At 33.2% G+C, this 21,347-nt stretch overlaps 3 protein-coding genes across 10 annotated transcripts in view; 1 reads left to right on the top strand and 2 right to left on the bottom strand.

Moving 5' to 3' along the window:
• Positions 1–13,429, bottom strand: part of LOC128177554 (phospholipid-transporting ATPase ID-like) — a 44,254-nt gene extending 30,825 nt beyond the window's left edge. For 3 of the 6 annotated variants that reach the window (XM_052844296.1, XM_052844297.1, XM_052844302.1), the window contains exons 1-4: positions 13,300–13,429; positions 8,647–8,704; positions 8,379–8,421; positions 3,636–3,694 (exon numbers count right to left, since the gene is read on the bottom strand). In XM_052844296.1, coding sequence (XP_052700256.1) covers positions 3,636–3,694; positions 8,379–8,409 — 90 coding nt within the window. In that variant the 5' untranslated portion in view covers positions 8,410–8,421; positions 8,647–8,704; positions 13,300–13,429. Of the gene's footprint in view, positions 1–3,635; positions 3,695–8,378; positions 8,422–8,646; positions 8,705–9,515; positions 9,748–9,784; positions 9,918–11,115; positions 11,136–13,299 lie in introns of those variants that run through there. The other 3 variants (XM_052844301.1, XM_052844299.1, XM_052844300.1) reach the window with 3 other exon arrangements.
• Positions 13,360–16,296, top strand: LOC128177555 (uncharacterized). Of its 3 annotated transcripts, XM_052844305.1 has the most exons (3): positions 14,584–14,823; positions 15,137–15,680; positions 16,164–16,296. In XM_052844305.1, the coding sequence occupies exons 1-3, from the start codon at positions 14,816–14,818 to the stop codon at positions 16,170–16,172; spliced, it is 561 nt and encodes a 186-aa protein (XP_052700265.1). In that variant the 5' UTR covers positions 14,584–14,815; the 3' UTR covers positions 16,173–16,296. The 3 variants fall into 3 exon arrangements, with proteins under 3 accessions (XP_052700264.1, XP_052700265.1, XP_052700263.1); XM_052844304.1 differs by lacking the exons at positions 14,584–14,823; positions 16,164–16,296 and adding an exon at positions 13,360–13,487 and having other exon boundaries at positions 15,137–16,153; XM_052844303.1 differs by lacking the exon at positions 16,164–16,296 and having other exon boundaries at positions 14,591–14,823; positions 15,137–16,153.
• On the bottom strand, positions 16,296–18,796 carry LOC128177556 (countin-1-like). The gene is made up of 7 exons (XM_052844306.1): positions 18,649–18,796; positions 18,034–18,250; positions 17,717–17,852; positions 17,475–17,587; positions 17,143–17,238; positions 16,883–17,023; positions 16,296–16,470 (listed from the first exon to the last, which is right to left on the bottom strand). The coding sequence occupies exons 1-7, from the start codon at positions 18,652–18,654 to the stop codon at positions 16,385–16,387; spliced, it is 795 nt and encodes a 264-aa protein (XP_052700266.1). The 5' UTR covers positions 18,655–18,796; the 3' UTR covers positions 16,296–16,384.
• Positions 18,797–21,347: the final 2,551 nt, after the last annotated feature.

The raw sequence follows: 21,347 nt of genomic DNA, 5'->3' as shown, positions 1-21,347 counted from the left end.
TTTGCAATGGTTTTCATTTAATTTTTTATGTCACATTTATTAAAATAAATTTTCTTATAACATCAAGCAACTTTTTCAGATGATTTGTCAACAGAGTAAGAAAATATGAAAAATTATGTTTTGGGGATATACTAAAAAAAATTGCAATAATAACATTTTTGAATGTTAAGAAGTGTAATATTTTTTTTATGTGTCCGAAGGAAATATCCATCATATGAAAACAAATTTCTCTCAATATGTTAATAGCTGTCTTTTTAAAAAATATTTTACAAAAACACAAAAAACATTAAAAAATTCTTTAAAAATACCTAGAGTATCCCTATCATTATTTTAATATTTGATAAGTATATGTTTTGTGGTCTTCTATTGAAAATTGGAATAAACTGTGGGTGTATGGAGCCACCTTCAAGCAATATGAGCTGTACAGTATTTTTCAGAATTTTTTTTTTGCTGCACAAACCTGCTCGTATGATAAGTCTACATGTAACTTGAATTTAACTTTTATGATAGAAAAGATTTGAAAAAATCATCAATTTTTGTCAGAGGAAAGATTTCTCTTCTAAGGTTTACAGTATATAGCAGATCAATTTGTGTACAGGATGACAAAAATTCAATTTTGCCCCAATTAAGGCTTCTTAATAGCCTTTTCCACAAAAATATGGTTTGCAGAAATACAAAACCCATGATATTTTTTTGTCATTTTAGAAGAAAATAACATTTTCGTAAAAAAAAAAATTTTAACATGAAAATTGCAGCTCATATTGCTTAATTTAAACAACTTAAATTCAAATATGAAGCTGGTTTACGTACAATACATGTATCAGTAAGAGTTGTGAAGTCAACTCAATGCTTAATGTGGAATAACACACCTGGAAAAAGTCACTCAAATTAACAGGAAATTTTTGATAATAAAAGATATAATGATACATAAACTGTACAAATGTCAAATAAGCGAAAAATTTGCATTTTGGGTGAAAAAATGAATATCTAAAATAATTATTCTAGTAAGTAACAACTAAAGCCCTTGCGGGATTCGAACTCGGGATGTACGGATCTTAAGTCCGACACTTTATCCACTCAGCTATGAAGTAATTTGCATGTTTCAGTCCATAAAAATCCTTTTAATAAAACGAAATGTTGTTTCGATCAGCGGTCAGCCATTTTGTGATGATGTGTTATTCTACCTTAAGGCAACAATACCATACGCAAATAAGCTGAGGATTAGAAAAGGGGAAAAAACAGCTGCATTTAGAGTGTTTCTACAGAGACCAATGAGTTTGCACATGGTGAAGTCATTTGTCATTGAAATGCCTTTACTCTCCACAGAACATAATAAACAAGGAGATCCCATGTCAAAATTCTCATCCCTCATCGTTACTGTACAATAACAAAGCCCTTACAAATGTTTGTTTTTCTCAGGATAACATTATTTCTAATGTCACAAACAGTTACCCCAATCCATGCATTGAAAATCAACAGCTTGTCATTTTTTTTTATTCTCTCAATAAAATGTGTATTGCCTTGAAATATTTAATAACAATAATATTAAAAGCTTCACTACTAAAAAAACAAAATTGAAATTAAATTTAGGCATGCATCGATAAAATCAATGGAAAGGTCTTCTGAATTCCTGATTTATCCAATTTGGGAATTGCCACTGATAAGAAAATTCGGGTCTATTGCCTTATAATTTAATACTAGCTGTTAAACTTTGAACATGTAAACAAAATAATTTTGAATAGAATGAATGATGAGAATCTTACATTTGGGCAACAAAAATGATTTTTAAACAAAATGATTTTGCAAATTTAAAATATTGGAATTGATATTTGCACACAGCATTCATTAGAAAAAAAATAAAACTCTTTAGATTCAATCTAGATGTTTATGAAATGAATTTAGAACATGAAGGAAGACAAAAATTGAATTGAAAATATGGCTTGCAAAATCAATAAAACATTTAGTGTGACGTCACTCATCATAAGACCCTTTAACTCTTCAATTGAAACCAACCACTGGAATTCTTAATTCCAATTGGATTTCAATGCATTTAGCACAAATATTATCACAACTGAGTAATTATCTGCAATAATGTGTGTTTATTATTATACCATACATAAGTATAATTCTCAATTCAGCAGCATAGAAACCATACAGGACTGAGGTATTTACTGAAAGATACCCTGAAGAAATGGACTTTGATGAAATATGCTAATAAACTGTCATGGTCTACAGATGATGTGCAATAAACACACATTTGAATCTGCACTAGTAAATAAGCTCACATATAGAATATGTTAAACTTTCTGTACTCTCAAACAACTGAGTTTAAGCCAATTGTTCAATATCACAGCCTATCTGGCAAGATAAACACTACAAAAAGTTGTTGAAATGATGGACAAAGGCAACAAAAACTAGAAAAATGTTTTAAATTTCCTTCAAAAGTCATTATAATTTTGGATATTTAATAATTGAGTGTACCTGGCAATAAACAGAAAAAGGTAGATGGAGATCAGCCCTGTATACCGGTACATCCACAAACAAAAGGAACAATTTGCTCATCATTGCCTTACACTCACAAATTTAATACATGTAATATCTGTCACAAATCACCTGCATGAAGTGAAATAGATGTGTAGCACCACACAAACATATCCTCAGTATCTCTCTTGTCTGTTGCAAGCCTATCTCGTAAATTTGGAAACCTTCCTTTTGTGTAATCATAAAAAATTACAACAAAATTAAAACTGCTTAAATGAGAACATTTGGTGAAAATGGATAATGGATAGTTCTCATAAATTTCTCCAAATGGCAATCTATAATTGTGAATAAACTGACACAAGGGGGTATTCATCAATGCTTGATGTGTAGCTAGTGGCTTTATAAAGTGCAAATTTTATTCATGGAAATACAAGGACCACCATGAGTAAAATATAACCAAAAATTGCTTCCGGAGGTGTAACTGGAGTTGGGTAATTTCACTGCAGCAATGATGAATAATTGGTCATAAGGGTATCTAATTTTGCCAAACTTGCTAGCTAATATCAAAATTGTTACAGAGGAGAAAAAAATTTCTCTCTACAACAGTGCCTCGAGTTCATCTGAAACTATTTACCAGGGTTGTCTCTAAGACCCGGGAGGCGGGGAATTTCCCACCTAAAGTGACGTAATTACCCGGCTATTATTGCATTTCAAACACAATCTAGCTATAAGCTAGACCCCTAGATCCCCTTCTACTTTTTTATTTCTCCCTTCTACTTCAATTTTTAGAGACAACCCTGATTTACCATTAGTTGCTTGTTATTTCTTGAGTTTTAATTTGGTGTATGGCACCATTGAAATTGTACACCTAATATGGTAAACAAAAATGATTATGGTTGTATATACAGACAAATACCTATCCCTCCATCCCAACCCATTCAATAAACCACCATCCTATTTGTTTTCCTTTCCCTTAATTGGCACCTCCATCAATATACAATTGTTATTTTTGTTTTAATGAAAATTTTTAAAGTGCTTGTTAATTTATAAATAAGCAGTTATCTGCTGTTTCTGTTAGCTAGGTCATGCATTTCTGGTATACGTACACTGACCATAGCCATGCTGCACAATATGCTATATGCTGGTATACTTACTGCATATTCAAACTGGGCATTGTATTCTGGATCACTGCTTTTGATGTCTCTTTCTATTTCTGAAAAATAAGAATGTCAAAATATACAATTTCATGTATAGATGATTGACATAATGCTTTATGAACAGAATTTTTCAAAAAAAAAAACAACAACAGAATGATTATGATACTTTCTGCGGTATCGAATCTCAATTCAATGTACACAGATGTTCATAGCTATTGTCTTATGACAATGACAATATTAATGTACATTCATTTCTACCTTTACATTAAACTAATGCATATATTAAATTCCTACTTAGGAGGATGTTTTGAATGAATAAGAAAGGTGCATGTTGTGTGTGGTAGGGCAGGGGGGAAGGTAGGTGAAGGTAGGGGAAGGTAGGAGACGGTAGGGGAAGGTAGGTGAAGGTAGGGGAAGGTAGGAGAAGATAGGGGAAGGTAGGAGAAGGTAGGAGAAGATATGGTAAGGTAGGAGATGGTAGGGGAAGGTAGGAGAAGATAGGTGAAGGTAGGAGAAGATATGGTAAGGTAGGAGATGGTAGGGGAAGGTAGGAGAAGATAGGGGAAGGTAGGAGAAGGTAGGAGAAGATATGGTAAGGTAGGAGATGGTAGGGGAAGGTAGGAGAAGGTAGGAGAAGATATGGTAAGGTAGGAGATGGTAGAGGAAGGTAGGAGAAGGTTTACAAAATCCCTAGGCACTTCATGATTCTCAGCTCATGATTTAACTGCACTGATCATTTCCATGATATTAATAATCTCTATAATTCAATCAGCATAATTTACTAAAATTATTTTTTTTTCATTATACATTCGTACACTAGCAAGAGTTGAGCTTTTGATTAAAGGCTGATACAAAATCTCAATAAAAATATAATACATTGTATTATCATCAAATTTCCTTGATCAACCTGGAGTGACACATATATTCCTCTACAAAAGCTGACCTATATAGCAAAGCAAGAGACAAAACATTGTAATGGATTCATAGACAGTTACAGTAATAATGTATGCTTATAACCATTAAACTTCTAGCCTCTCTTTCGGAGAATTGTAAGCAACAAACCATGTCATACCTGTAATATCAGATACCTTTCCACTGCAAAACATAATCCAACATTAGATCTATCCACAAAAATTCCACACACGCAACAGTAAGGTTCTGAGCAGTTCACAATTTATGTTTTTTTTCATTTTTGCTTATTCTCGACACAAACCATATGAAATTTAAAAAAACAAAAAAATTCTTTTGGAGATTATCCTTACCGATAGGAATAAACAAATACTGAAAATCCTAATCAATATGGTGACCTTTTGCGAGTGTATAGTAACTCCACAAAAGTCTATATTTACATGAATAATGAAATCTTTTTTAACATCTTGTTATCAGTGGCACAGAATGGGTCATGAAATATTCATCATATAGATCATGTGTATGAACACTAAAACAGAAGCACAAAGGAGGGAAAACCAACGAATTGATCAGTTATCAGATTGATCTGAAAATTGTTGATTCAAAGTCGTCGTAGCTGCGAAGCAAAACCCACAGGTGAATATAAACAAGGGACTGAATGCTCGCAAGAGTGGCTAGATCCTTTTGTGATTCGCACTCAAGTGTACACTGGTCCCTTTTAGTGAGGCTACTCTGTTTGTTCAAACTAGGCAATACTTTTACGAATATTGATATCATTATATTATAGGGGAAGAATCTGATTTCACTAAGAGACTCGTCACTTGCTGCATATCAAACAAAGCCAAGCACAATTTTATTAACAAAGTCTCTGCAGAGATCTAGCTTCCTGAAAAATGGTAACTATAACTGATGATTCACCATGCCTTCAAAGTGTCCGAAAACACACTTTTCCCTCATGATTCACTTAGACAATGTGGAAATTGGAAATGATAAGCTGTACATGCTCATAATTCAATTGATTGGTTCACAAGCAGAATCAAGGAACGGAAAATTCTCCATATCAAGAATAATGATTAATACCAATGGATCTCTGATATGGAAATTCTAGGATATTCAATGAAGGAAAAAATATGGTAAAAAATTAACAAGATTTCGCAAAACTAGTTTTTCACTCAAGGCAAACAGATCCATAAATTTCAAAGTGGTGTTATCCTCCATAAGAATCCTAATTACAATGCTTTAACATAAATAAAGAATGATCAAACAATCCATGCGCGGATCTAGAGGGGCGGCAAAATTAAACAAAAAATTACCAAAAATATGCCTCGGACACCTGGCAAACTCAAATAACCATTGGACCTCCTGTTTTTATGAGTTATCAAACTTTGCTAAGGAGCAGACGACAATTTTGTTTCCTGTAGCACTTTTGTTTTTGTCCATACATGTATCTGATTAAGAATATATTTCAAGTGTACAGATATTCATTATCATATCGTATGCCCAGATTTTGCAAAGATTTTTACATCTGCAATTCAGAGTGAAAGTGTAATTGTCTACCAGTACTAGCTGAATCCTAGAATGAATGAACTGCTCAATCTATACTAGTCTAAGCAATTAATTCTTTTGTTTTAGACAAGATATACATTTAATATTTAAATGTAATATCAGAATTATATACAATATGTCACTCAAAAGTGAAAATAATGAAGGAAAACACAAATGTCATCTCCTTTGTAAGTGATGACATGTGGTAAATAAATACCATCAAATCCTAAATGTCATTGTAATAGGACTTAAGCTTCCAGAAAAAGGGCCATGGTGCCACTTCAATATGAAATGCACCCATATTACTGCCTAACAGGGTAATACATTTATACTTTGTAATAAACTGTTAAAACACCACCACACAGAGAAAACATTACTTATCTGTCTGGCCTACAAATATTCAAAACATGTCACTAGGTGGCATTAATCACAGATAAAAAGCTCAATGCTTGCCAGAAGGGTATCTCATCTTCAGATACTGTAACAATTAATTATCATGTCTACCAACATTGAAAAAAATAATTAAAACCCATATTTTCTTTTTGAGAAATGTTTTCTCCCTAAAGAACAGTTCAGTAATTTCTTCTCAATGTTTATAACCACACCTCTGAACAACTCTGCCCTTGACTTCATTTTGACTTAATTTTTTTAAGTTTGAAACTTTGAAAGTCAAAATAATTTTGCAAAATGTGTGGGGTTTTTAATTAACATAACAATATATCTTCCCATTCCCTTCTTGATCTCTAACTGGGAGAGAATTCAAACGGCTATGCCTTGCCAATTTATATACACACAAAAACTGATTATTAGATTACTGAGGATGGTGCATCAAATTTTTCTTCACACAAAGAAGCAGATTAACATATACATAGACCTTGAGTTTGAAATTAAGGCTTAATAAGTGATCCACAAAACTTTCAAACTGTTGCCGATTCACATGTGAACATTTGAAATTGGAAAATTCTGGAAATGGGATATCTTAGAATCCAGCCAGCAGTCATGGATGAAGTGATGTGCTTGGGTCCTAAGTTTTATCCTCCATCCTATGATCATTCTTCCTATGTATCTTATCAGTTTCTCCACTTACTAGGTATATGTATTGGCATTGAACAGGGTAACCTAGAGGGCTAGAAAGGCTTCTACTGACTTTTTGCTGAACCACTGGCAATCGTTTACCAGTCATTACAATTACAAATGTTGAAACCAGAATTACTTAATTTACTCTCTTCTTGTAGAAACAAAATCCTTATATTTTTTTTCTAGGGTTGTACTATGGGTTTCAGACGATGGGCGTTGTATAGATAATGTGTCATAGGAAGGGTGGGGTCTGAAGGTGAGCAGTATAAAATGAGAGGCTGAATAAAAACTTCAATGTCAAAGATGGTCAATGTCTTGTTGTAGGATTAGAAGAGAGTTTTTATCTTTAGTTTGTTGCACTCAAATATAAATCAATGACAAAATACATGAAATACGGTAGATAAGATGAGAGATGCCTTGTCTAAATAGGCAATGGTTTTGCATTAAAATAAAGAAAGTATTGTCAAGTATTGTTAGTAAACAATAAAATTAACTTGACTTTTTTATGAATTTTTTTTTTTAAATGTCATATACCAGGTATTTACACAAATGTCACATTGTTTTAAATGGGGATCATTCCAAAGCTATCCGTAATATTTTCATGAAGTATGGAATGTGACTAGAAGACATTCAAATGTAAAGATTCCATTTTCATTTATTCAATCATGTACATGCATGTTTATTCTCTCTTCAATTCAGGGGTTCACTTTTATCTATATCTCCTCAAATTTTATAGGCCTCCAACAGCTTGATAATAATTTATTGAGCATTTGTTTTTGGACTTCCCCAGCTATGTTTTTTTTTAAAAATCCAGCCATAGATAAGATTTGATAAATGCAACAATAAAGAATAAAGATACCGGTACTAATGTTTCTAGATTCTTTTGAAAATAAATGTATCTTAAAACTTTCATTGAATAATTAAAATATATACATAACATTTGACAGACAACTAAATTAGAAAGGGGCATTCAATGATTTGTTGTCAATTCAAATTCTAATGGGATTTTATTAACATTAAAATTACACCTAGCTATCTAATTAACAAGTAATTAACAACTGCATGGTCATTAAAGGCATCCCTCCTAATATTAATTTTTTAAATCATGGAAAATCAGGAAGTATATTTTTGTGGATCTCTTAATTGATCACTTTCCTTTTTTATCTAACACAAAAAATGTCTTCCTTGTGCTTAAAAAAAATTACATACCCACTGGTTTTTCTGACTTCCAAAACTGCATATTGAGGCTAAACTGTAAAAGAAAAAATACAAATGTACTGTTTTAAGTCCATTCTTCAAAATACATCACTGACAACGAATTTACAGGTAATTGTTTCAGGACCCGAAATGATACCAACGTAACCAGTAAACTGATATCACCTGACTCCACAGAGCTTTCCAGCGGAAAGGTGTGGCATGTTTCAATTGAAATCGGAGATGACTAGAGAGATTAACTTGTACACCCTTTTTTTTTTACCTGTCTCTCGCATCAAGCAAACCAGCATCGAACTTATCGGCCAATTCATTTTCAGTGGCTGAAAGAAAATGAAAACCGTTATTAATGTAGGTATGCAATATGTACAACTAATGTCCTGAAAATCTGAACAGTCAATAATGAAAAATAATTTCCATGTCTGCAACAAACTAAATTTCAAGCCATATCTCATTATTAAATGGTATACACCAACCCACATATGTAACTATTATATAAGGATAATATTGTGTGATATTCACTATTAATGAATAACCTGGTACTTTTTAAAGGGTATATATTATTATGTAATTAACAATTCCACAAAATTCCACAAAAAACAGAATAAATGAATACAGTTTCCTCACAGTTGCTCAATTGCTTAATTCCATGACATCCACATTAAAATCACATTAAAATCCATGCAGATTTTCAGCTTCAATGGTATTCTCTTTTGAGAAGTGGACAGGCATAGCCTACATCGTGGATGTAGGCTATACCTGTCCACTTCTCAAAAGAGAATACTTCAATGGCTGTATATAATTTATCTCCATGCATATATTCACAAACTTGAAAAGCTTATTGGTCAGCACAGGGGTGATGGTCTGCTTCTCTTCTCTTTGTAATGAAAAGAGGAAAGGCGTGGATTATCACCCCTGGCTTGTGAAGATGTATAACTGAGTGCTAGAAACATTTTACAGGTTCTTCCTTCAACTTCCATGCCAGGTAATTATAAAACAACTCCTCTCCTATTATTCTCTTTTGAGAAGTGGACAGGCATAGCCTACATCCACTATGCCTGTCCACTTCTCAAAAGAGAATACTCTCCTATCTGACAATACACTCCAAAATTGAATTAGAAAATAAAGTCTTACTAGTTTGTTCGAAACTCTAAATTCTGAATAACCAGGACCTGTTGTCACAAACTTTCCTTGAGCCAATACTCAGCCCAAGGTCCAAGTATTCATTATTATAGTACATGTACATTTCCAAGGATTTGAGTTGAAAACCAGTTGAGTGATTGTTGTTGGGGCCAGGTATAAAAACATATAATAAACAAAATCCAAAACATTGACAATTACAGCCTCACTGTCCATGTGATCAACATTCAGTAAAATTTCCCTGCATTTCAAACAATTTTCACCTCTAATGTACTGTGGTTATAAGTTCCTTGAAGTAGGTCACACAATATCAATAGACTGCAGGGCATAAACCTGTCATTTATACAATACAGCTCCAGTGATACACTGCTCCATCTGATAAGAGGGACATGGTTCATAGGATCTAAGGCCGGATCTAAAGCATTTGATAGATCAGTCTACATGCTCATGGTAATAGCCTGGTAAGCATGGTAAATGTCCATAACTGCAGGAACCACCTGTGTTCTACACAAACAGAGCATACATCAGCCGGTCTGCTTCAGTGTCTGCTTGGATGATGAATCAATTTCCTTATTGTCCCGAGTGTGTGGCAGTGTGGTAGAGATTTCTGCCACACTCCAATCAAAACAATTTAAGCACTGTTAACCCGTTATCTGTTGTGGCTAACGCCCACTCTACAACCCATGCAACAGCTGACCATGCAGGCCTATATACCCAGCCCTAGCATCTTGCATCCATTGAAAATCGTTACACAATGAGACATCCTTTGCATTGACATCTCTTTACAGGATAACTTATAGATCAGCTACCTAACTGAATTAAAGGGGTTTTATGGCTCATGTACAGTAAAAACCAAGCATTTAGTATGTGCCATAAAAATTTCCATGATATATTGGGCCCATTTTTTCATCACGATAGCATATAACTCATATACCAACAATTTTGGTGGGGGCTACATAGCAGTATTTATTTCTGTCCATCCATGCATATATAAATGTCAGTCTTTATTCAAGTGTAAAAATTTCGTGTAGAATATCAACCTTTGAAGTGAAAACAGTTCAGTTAGAACTCTGGTGATTATCATTTTAAAAAAATAAATATTTCATTGACAAACACTACACAACACATGCTGGTTCGTCCAAAAACAAATACCAGGCAATGACCACGACAAAGTTTAACTTCCTGTGCTCTTCTCATTTGTCAATAGGAAGAGGGATAGAATATCGGAAGATGCTATCATCAGGAAGCTGCCTTTGATACATTATCATATACATGAACATGTCTGATAAATGTTAAAAATCTGTACACAGTCGAATTCATCCATATCACGATACAAAGCTATAGATACAGCACCATAAATAAGCATCTGAAGTCTTCATCTTCCTCTGTTTTGCTTATAAATACAAGTACTCATTAACGAATAACCCCCCCCCCCTGCATATTTTTTCGCAACCTTCATTAAAACAACTGACCCATAAAGTAGTACATGTATAACCAACTTTCAGTTCCCATTGATGAACTGTCACTTCATCAATGGTATTTAATTTCACTATACATAAAAATATTCACTTTGATAAATATATATATTCATTACCAAATTTTCAGTGAGGCTTTTAATACCTCATTGACACAGGTATTCCAGAAAATGCCCTTTCCATTTACAGTATATCTCCTCCACTCCTCCTTCCACATCCCTGAGGGCATTTAATAGTATTTATAAATGCTTTACTATATCTGTGTCTTGTTTTGGTGCTAATTATCTGCACCATAGCAACTTCAGGCCACGTACAGCAAAAAATGACAAGTACCATATAAAAAAGAATAATTGGCATTTGCTTGCTTTGTCTGCAGGTTAATTGAACTTCCAACATGTACACCAGTAGGTCTTCCAAGACAATATACAACAATGATACATCTACCATAAACATTTCCCAAGGAATCCTCATTGTTTTATACGATGGTTAATGGATACCATGTGTCTCATCATTTCTTAAGAGAGTTTTCCCCACCTTCAACATTATGCTTGCTTTGGATCAATAAGATTCTTGGACAAAGATTGAAGAAAAGTATCTTAAAGACAGACAGCAGACATGTGTCTCCTCTATGTAAGACAGCTAGTCGGACAATTATCATACGTATTTGTATAATTGTGCCATCAATCAAAAGGGACCATTCCCGTAAACAGTACTTCGAACTAGTGCATCAAGTTATCTAGTACCCTGCCCCATGGCACTCGTATTCAAGTTAACTTAAACAATATATAAATTTAACTTGTAGTTGTATCCCAAAATAGCAGTCAACTTGATTTTGATTTCGACTGAGATGACCAACCATGAGGCCAAAGATTCCGTTCTGTATTCTTTTAGTTTGTATTTCCTCCCAAGTTTTATGTTTTATAATCAAACCTGGTTTCTATCAAAGCTCCCTTTAGTCACTTCATGTTTACAGTTACATTTCGAAATACCTAATCCCTGATTTCGTCATAACAAAAAAAGTATTTCAAAGTATTTGCAGGTTACTGTAGTCATGACTCTTATTTCATTTACATGTAACAAAGGACATTTCGTAATTCCTTTAAGACATTTAATTGGTAAATATCTCTCTTAATTAATTTAAATCGTGGCAATTATTTCTTTTAACATAAAACTGCAAGCTTGACATCGCAAATTCTCAACAGTGCAGTTTTAAACAATTGTAACTGAGATGAAGCTAAAATGTAAACTGGTGCTATAAACTTAAAATGAGGTTTTTTTTGTCTCTTTAGTTCATTAGCTACTAGAGAGGCCAATTTGAACATATGAATCTATTCATATGTGTACAACTAGAAGCATTTTCACAATCATCTGAACTAAATAAAAGTGTTTTGTTAAATAACCTGCACACGTGTTATCGTCACAAAAAACAAACTAATCCATTTCAAGTTTATGAAGATACAAGTTCTTAATTTATTCCATGTACCACTGATCGTACTGATTCTACACAATGTGTTCAACTTGTAGTTCTGGGCAATCTAAAGGTCTAATTTGATTTATAGAGAACATAAAAGACTCAATACCCTTTCTACATCCACTGGATAATGTCCTCATGTTACCTCTTTATCATATAGTGGTCTCTGTAAATGCCGGCAGGTAATGTAAATGTATTACAGATAAAGGATATGTAAGAGTCAACATTCAAAAAATATATGACATTTCATTATACATATTAAGTTATGAATATTAGACAAAATACAAGCAATATGATAACAATACACTACTCAGTCAAAAGGAAATGTTGAACTGATAAGGAGTGTATCACTAATGTGCTTTTTTTTTCCCTTTTACATGTACATGTGAAGACACCCTACCTCAGATCCGCTATTTTACAGGGCTTGTCTACTACATACTACATTTGAACAATATTGAGCAGGAAATGACAACAAACACTCTACCAAACTTAAGTGAAGTGTTACTGTATCTGATGTCAATCTCTTCACTATTTATACCAAGCACTGATATATATAAGTCAATATATTTTGTACACGCCGGGATAACATTAGTTTTGAAGCATACCAAAATAGAAATCACAAAGACATTGATATCATAATTAACACTTGAAAATAAATATGCTTTTTCGTTTTTAAATACTAAACATTTTTTATTCTTTACTACTGCCGGGGGATGGGTAATATGGCTGCGATAATAAACAAAATTTTGCAATCGACTCATTAAAAATAAATCAGATATTGACATGTTCTTAATCTAATAAGAATGAACCCAGTGATTATATTTTTTCTTACCTTATGCCACAAATTCCACATAAACATTACAGTAGATAATCATAATGTACACTCTAACATGTTCCCGTTCCCAAGGTGGTAGATTATTAGTTTCGAACAAAGGGCCCGGATATGAAGGGGGGACCGGTTGTTTATTTTCAAGAGCATTTGGTGTCATGATATTTATTTCGTTTATTTGTCAGATATAGGTAAGTTTTTCATCTGTTAAATGATATAGCATGCTATATACTTTAGTTTAAAACTAAGGAAATATTTACCTGACGAAAAATTCGAAACAATGGCTGAATTCCACTACGTTGTGTAACATACGGTTAGCATTGTTTGTATTTTAGTGGATAAATATGAGATCAAGTGCTTTAGCATCTATTCATATGTAGACAAAGTAGCGTTAAACAATGTATACTATATATTGCATGACGCTACTTTGTCTGATATAATTATGTCTGAAATAATTTTATAGAAGTGCTGATAGACCATGTAGACTGTCATGTAGACTTATATTGAAGATCTATCAAATATATATCTATATATTTTATAAAGGACGTTTATCAAGTGGTAGCACTAAAACACAAGAAGTCCCAGTAAGTTACAACACTGGCGAATGAAAAAGATGTTTGCCTTAAAATTGACTTTTGAGATCACCCCTGATATTTTGTATAGGTTGTACATAGTTTATTCTGGAACGTGAATAATAAATAGAAGAACAAGCTCATGTCTGTGGCAAAAAGTAATTTAAATTCGAAAATTTTGCGACCGAAGATGAAAATTTGTGTTTGTTCGCGAATATTTTGCGTCATGTATCTATTGGATATTTTCTTTAGCATCGAAAATGAGGAAATCGCAAGTTTGATTCATTTTCTACGATGGCGTATAAGTGCCGTTTCAAATGGGCAGAATAAAAAATAAATTCGTTTGTGAGGTTTTTATAAATTGTTAAAACGATTTTTAATCTTTAAAACGATTTAGAAAATCGTTTGAACGATTAGGAAATTCGTTCGTACGAATTATAAATTCGTTTGTACGATTTAGGAAATAGTTTATACGATTTAAAAAAATCTTTTAAATGATTTTTAAATTCGTGTTTGAAATAGTCGCTGTCTCGGGGGACAATAAACTTGTTATCGTCCTCATAGCCAGTAAATATATATATATATATATATATATATATATCAGTTACTGATGCGCAAGTATACACACCGTTCATATGTCCTAAAGAGGTATGTAAAAATCAAATTTGATAAGGGACTATTTATTCAATCAGCAACACTTATTCAAGTTAACAAAGTTCCAATGATTTGTTAGGGCCACGATTTATTTTAATGCTTCTTATTACCATCTCATAAAATACAACAAATAATCAGGGACGTATATACATCCATAATTAATACATATAGGTGTATGTCAACCCATGTCCGATAAATCTAGTTCGTTTATGATATCAACTTCGCTAATCCTCGGACCCACCCCTTTCACCAGGGATCAATTGCTCGTCAAAACGTTGTTGAGTAAAGACTGAATGACAAGGTATGCCTTACGTCCCTCCGTGAGATTCCGTCCCTTATATTTTCTATTAAATTTAGAATGATATAAAACAAATCAAACATTTGTTGATTTACTATTACCATGCAGTAATTACATGCTTGCGTTGTTATCGCTGTTGTTGTTATGACTAAGATATGACTCTATAACTCTTTATCTCGCATATATATCTGCAGAAATGTAGCTTCACGAAAAATTATGGTTGACGGGCCGCAATGTGGATGATCTTTTTTATTAAAAAAAAAAATATTGATTTTTTTTATATTATTCAGTTGTTGTTGTTGTTGTTTTCTTTTAGGACTGGCTCAAGTATGCCAGAAGACCGTCTAAAGCAGTTACGTAGCGGAAGTTCCAAAGACATAGGACCTTTTCCTGTTCTTACAGACAGCCCTTCCGAAATTGACATTGATAAGTTCAACAACGGAAGAAAATACTTCCAAAATAATGTTGCCATTTGTGTTTTAGCAATGTTGTGCTCACTTGTCTCAGGGTTCAGCGTGGTAAACCTCTTGGAACCGTTAGTGTTTACCAACAAATCGAACACACCCAAGAAATCGCTGAAACGATATTTAGACACAGTGCGTCACGTGGCTCTTTGGCATTATGGTGATATCTTGGACCCGTTGTCTTTAGCCAGGAAATCCATTAGGAAGGTTCACAGCATGCACAAAAGTGTTAGAGACCGTATGGTGGAAGCTAACACTGACGGTCGACATTTTACGCAATACGACATGAGCCTAGTACAGGCGGGTTTTGTGGGATTTATAATCTTGTACCCAGAAGAACTTGGACTTCAAGGCTCTAAATCTGACTTGGAAGACTTTGTTTACTTTTGGAGATGGGTTGGTTTCTTTTCAGGAATAGACGATGATAATAACATATGCATTCACGGACTAGACGATGCATATCGAATTTGCAAACAAGTCGAAAACGAAATTGTGTACCCCGCGCTTTTTAACCCGCCGAAACACTTTCATTCCATGGCAAAGGCATTTACAGATGGACTTTGCCTTTTGTCCTTTTGTAGGGTTTATACACCGGAATCTGTCATTGGTTTTTCGTTAGATATGGCAAACAAGAAAAGACGTCATGATCTGAGCTTTTTTGACACTTGCCGTGTTTTATATTTAAAGTTGTCCGTTTTCCTTTTAAAGCATTGCTCTTGGTTCAGAAGACTTGCGAACAGACTCGTAGAATCTTTAGTTTTACCGAAGCATTTTGATTTTTAATGAGTTTTTACAAACGTTTGATTCTGTATTAACAGTTAATTTTATTTCACATAAGAAGTCTCATTATAATTATTATCTCATTATAATTTTTTGTAGACGGGGTGATTTTATAGAGCTCTGCGTGTGAGAGAAGGATTCGCATTTGTTTCTAGTCATTGATGTACTGTTTTATGCCCTCCCCCCGAAAACATTATAAAATCATCATCCATAAATAAACAAAACCTCCGAGAAAAACATAAATGCTTTAATGGAGGTTAAACTCAAATAAATTGAAATGATCACAACACAAGATGAAGCTGTTCCGATGAAGTTGTTATCTACTGAGTAATTGTGAAGCTGGTTTGGGCTGTGTCGTAAATTTGACTGTGAGGATGCTTGCTTCCGCATTCACCATTGCAGATATCTGAAGAAATAGATAATGAAAATAAATGTTAACTTTTGTATATGTGTTTTAACAATATGCAGATCTATAAAACAGCGCACGGGACTTATGAACAGTAAACGTATGCATAAATTCAATTTATACTGATTAATTAATAAATAAACATTTTGATGATAAAGATGAAAACACGTCTGGCTCTGTTACTTGAGAATTAAGTGACTTTCGTGACCGAGTTAGTATATATCTGACCAGATAAGATATATATACAATATACGGAGATATAACACGGTAATACCATACAAAGGTTACAAATGTTATCAGCTATATATCGCGAATCTTTCCAAATTCTTGCATACAGTATTTGTGACCATTTCTGTCCATTATCTATGACAAACCGAATTTAGATCTAGGACAAATGATGTATTTTTCTTACATATTTTCACATTGTAATTTCCAGGCAGCCACTGTTCACATGGCCCCTGTGAGGGGTCGCAGTTCGGATCCGGTTCAGCTTTAAGGTTGAACTGCTTGGAGTATTGCCCTGCAGGTTGGGCTTCTGTGATAAACCCTCCGCCTATTTAAATGAAAGCAATGCCATACAAAAATTAGAAACACGTTTAAAACCATTCCTAAATTCGAAATAGTTGATGAAATTTCATATTTACAATTAATGCAGTGATCATTTTCACTTACTGACAGGAAGATGGTCAACAGTTTCGCACTCTAAAATGAGTTCACCCGTACCGGTGCCATTTTTAGAATCGAATTCGAGATCCAAATTAAAAGTTCCTGATTATGACAAAAACATTCATTTACTCATTATGACAATACGCATGTACATCAATTATCCTCTATGGTAATAACTTTATTTTGAATTCAAGGAAAGTGTTCGATTGGTTAGTCTGGAACATCCTTCGGGCTTTATAGGATTTGATCACGTGACCAACCCGTATTTATAATCCGATATACATCCAAAACCGATACCTTATTTCTTAAAAATACCCACAGGAATAACAATACTCTACCCTGGGGTCCAGATTGGGGGCTAACAGTAAATGATGTGATTTTGGCATCTCCGTCATCCTTAATAGGGCATGTTTTCAGGAGCTCGCAAAAATAGATTGGGTCAAGATCAGCTCTTTAAAAAAATGTGACAAAAAAGAAAAAAATGCAGTCAGATCAGAAAAAGTGCTATACACGATGTTAAACAAATGGTATTGGTTGGAAATGTTTCCGATGGATTTAACAACGAGAAATATGTGCTTACTTTTGGATAAGTTTGATGAATTCTTCTACCCCTACAACGTCACACAAGATGTTGCAGACGGCACCTAGAGCCTGACTTCCGGTTTTCTGGGCAAGAGCGCTGCAGAGAGCTCCACAAGAACCAATAACACCGGATTCTATAACCAAATGTAATCGTAGATGACATCATTGTGTAGTATGTACCCAATAAATATAAAAACGGTCATCGTAGATATCGTCACAGTGAGGGACGTATCAATCCGAAAAAAATACGAATCAATCCGGAAAAAAAAATCCTGCGAGTTTGGTATTCCAAAAATTGCTATTTGGTTGACTTACGGAGAATGATGTTCAGAAGCATGTCAATGGCTTGACCAGTGAATTGGATGCATGTTGGGCAGAGGTCCACGCCTACCTTAACTGCCTGGGGGGAGACATTAGTTATCTGACGGAAATAGCTGGGGGTTCTCTGGTGGGTGTTTACCGGGGTCTGGTTTAAAAGGCTGACCGCGAAGGCCTCAGTCAGCAGAAGTCCGCAGATAACGAACGCTGTACCCTAGAGGGAAAGTGTTCCAAACATTTTAAACTACTCCAGCTGATTGCTCAGAATTTTTTTCCTATTGTTTTAATAAAATTTGCATCAGACACTTTTATTTCAGTTTCATCTACATACTTTAAAAGAATTTTTAAATAGCTACATGCAGGAACCTATAATATTAAATAAGATGTAATTGCTCTAGCTTACATCTGTCTTAATAAATGCAACAAGGTTTTTGATTTCCATTGATTAAAATACAAAATTATGTAGATCGTTGAAAAAAAATGAAGATTAGTGATTTCACAATCAAAAAAATAAATTTTAAAACTATAATTAGAAACAAATGTAAAACAATATATCATAGCTAGACACAATAATATTGGTAGAGTCTTTGACCATATGCTGAAATACTATACCTTCATGGTGGATGGACTGCAAGTTTGTGTGAAATCGGACAGATCGTTACCCTCATTATAAATTGGGTCAGAACTATGGTGGAGTGGACGGGGGAAAAATAGAATGTCTTCCGCTCTATCTCTGTCCAATTCTAGAAATATGAAATAATATTTTGAATATCTGAGTGGATCGCCATATATATTTCTTATCTTTGTCATCCATTGCATGGAATCCTGAAAGTTTGATCACGTGGTTGGTTTTGGCGTTATCTGATTTCTGGTATATTCGACTACAAAGTTATCATGGATCTGTACATCTAATGTTTCTGTATAAAAGAAATATACTTGTAATGTTTTATATGTCTCACTTTTAGTGTATACTTAGTCGTATTTTCTAAAATTTATTTTAAAAAGTGTTATTTCTTACAAACAGTAAATTTGGTCTGTAAATTCAGCAAGGTATCCCTCACAATTATTATACCCCTTGCAACAAGTTTTGATCGAGGGGTATAATGTTTTTGACCCGTCCGTCCGTCAGTCTTTTATTTATTTATTTATTTATTTATTTATTTATTTATTTATTTATTTATTTATTTATTTATTTATTTATTTGTTTATTTATTTATTTATTTATTTATCAATGCAACTCCTCTTACTCAGCTGAAAAGAGTATTATGAAGCTATATGTAGGTAGATGTGTGTATTTTGCCAGGAAATTCCGATTCCATTATTTTTTCTGCTAATTTTGACACTTTTGAATTTAGAAGTTTGTTGTCGTTAAAGACAACGGATATGCATTAGCAGGAAGTTTTGATGTGATAATTCTTTGTTATGCTCGTTGATAGCAAATTATTTGTGTATTTAACGCATGTACCCTATCTTCCATTCAGCATTGTCAAGTAATTGTGGAGCGTGGGTTATGTGAACTTGCTCACTTTTCATTCACTTTATTAAAAAAATGAATTCATGGCACAAGTTTGGTCAGAAATCAAGAACGGTTTATTGGTATGTTTGGTTCATTATTTTTTTATAGAGGAATTGGAGAGCTGGAGTTATTTAAATATAGAATTTAGTAACTAGTATAGCTACATGTAACTTTATCTGTGTAATTTAGTATGCATCTATTTTATAAGAACAGAGGTTGTTAAAAAAATCTATATACCGGTATTTAAGAAGAGTTTTCCTAATACATGTAGTGCTATTACAGGAAAACACTCAAGTGCGTGTCATTATGGAAGGCGGTACCCAAAGAGAAGAAACGCATTAAATTAAAGTAACCAAAAAATAGCCTCTACACCCCCTCTTTAACCTCTTCTGACCCCCCCCCCCCCTTTTTTTAATATTCTAGATCAATCCATATGACTGGAAAGAACTGCATCGTATTTTGCTTCAAAAACTGGCATATAATTGTCTATCGTCATCCACAAAGTATTTTTGATAAATGTATGTTGTCATGTAATATAACCATAACAATATAGGCTGTAAATGTGGTTAATATCAATAAGCTAATGTATGAAACGGACAAACATACCGGTATATGGAGAAGTGATATTGCTGTGAATCACACTGAGTTCTTAATGGTTAATTGCTGGTTCGAACTCACTAAGTAGAGATATACATGTCCTTTACTAATTAAAGCAATATGAGATGTATTTTTTAGGTTTTTTTTTTTTTTTTTTGCTGAAAAAAAAAAACCTGCTAGTACGATAAGTCTGCATGTAACTTAAACTTTTATGATAAATAAGATTTTAAAACATCATTAATTTTTGACAAAAGAAAGATTTCTCTACTAAGGAATATATATTTAATTTAATTTAATAAGTATTTTATTCAAGTATATAAATACATTGAATTGGATTGAACAGCAGGCACAATGCCTATTTATGTTCTCTCCTGTAGTCAAGGTATAATATGAGTAATTATATAATTATATATAATATATATATATACATATATATTGCCATGGAATTTTGTATAATAGATTAATATTGTAAATAGGATTGGAAGGAGGTACAGTGCAAAAAAATAAACAAAACAAATAACTCATGATAGGAAAATGAAAATAAAAAAATAGAAAAATAATGGTTAATTGCTAAGGTTGGAAATAAAAAAGTATATGTAATGTAGGGAAAAAATCAGAAAGAAAAGAAAAAACATGTAATAAAAACAAAACAAAAATTAATAACAGAGTAGAAAAAATGGAAAGTTTGGGGGGATGGGGTGGGAGGGGGAGGGGGAGAACAAATAAGCAATAAAAAATGAAAAGAAAGGAGTGTAAGGAAAGTAAGGAATATATATATATAGCAAATCAATTTTTGTACAGGACGACAACGATTCAAGTTTGCTCCAATTAAGGCTTCTTCACGGCTTTTTCACAAAAATATGGCTATAGAAATTTAAAAACCATGATATTTTTTATCATTTTAGTAGAAAATAACATTTTTGTGAAAAACAAATTCAACTTGAAAATTGCAGCTCATATTGCTTTGACTGTCAATGAGTCCATGACTAATTAGTCATGGACTCATTGACAATGAAAAAATTGTTAATTATAGTAAAAGACATATTTGTTATTTTAACTTGACAAAGTATCACAATGGTTCACCAGCTAGCAAAGTCGTAAAGCCTATCTAGATATTATTCAGGCATGCTTCGGAATATATAAATAACCCATATATAAATGAAGGTTCTAAAGTTCATAAAAGGACATTTTAAACATC

Source organism: Crassostrea angulata, chromosome 3 (genome assembly GCF_025612915.1).
Source record: "Crassostrea angulata isolate pt1a10 chromosome 3, ASM2561291v2, whole genome shotgun sequence".
Taxonomy (NCBI): Eukaryota; Metazoa; Mollusca; class Bivalvia; order Ostreida; family Ostreidae; genus Magallana; species Magallana angulata.
The sequence above is the reverse complement of the archived record's forward strand: the minus strand, read 5'-3'. Positions and strand labels throughout refer to the sequence as shown.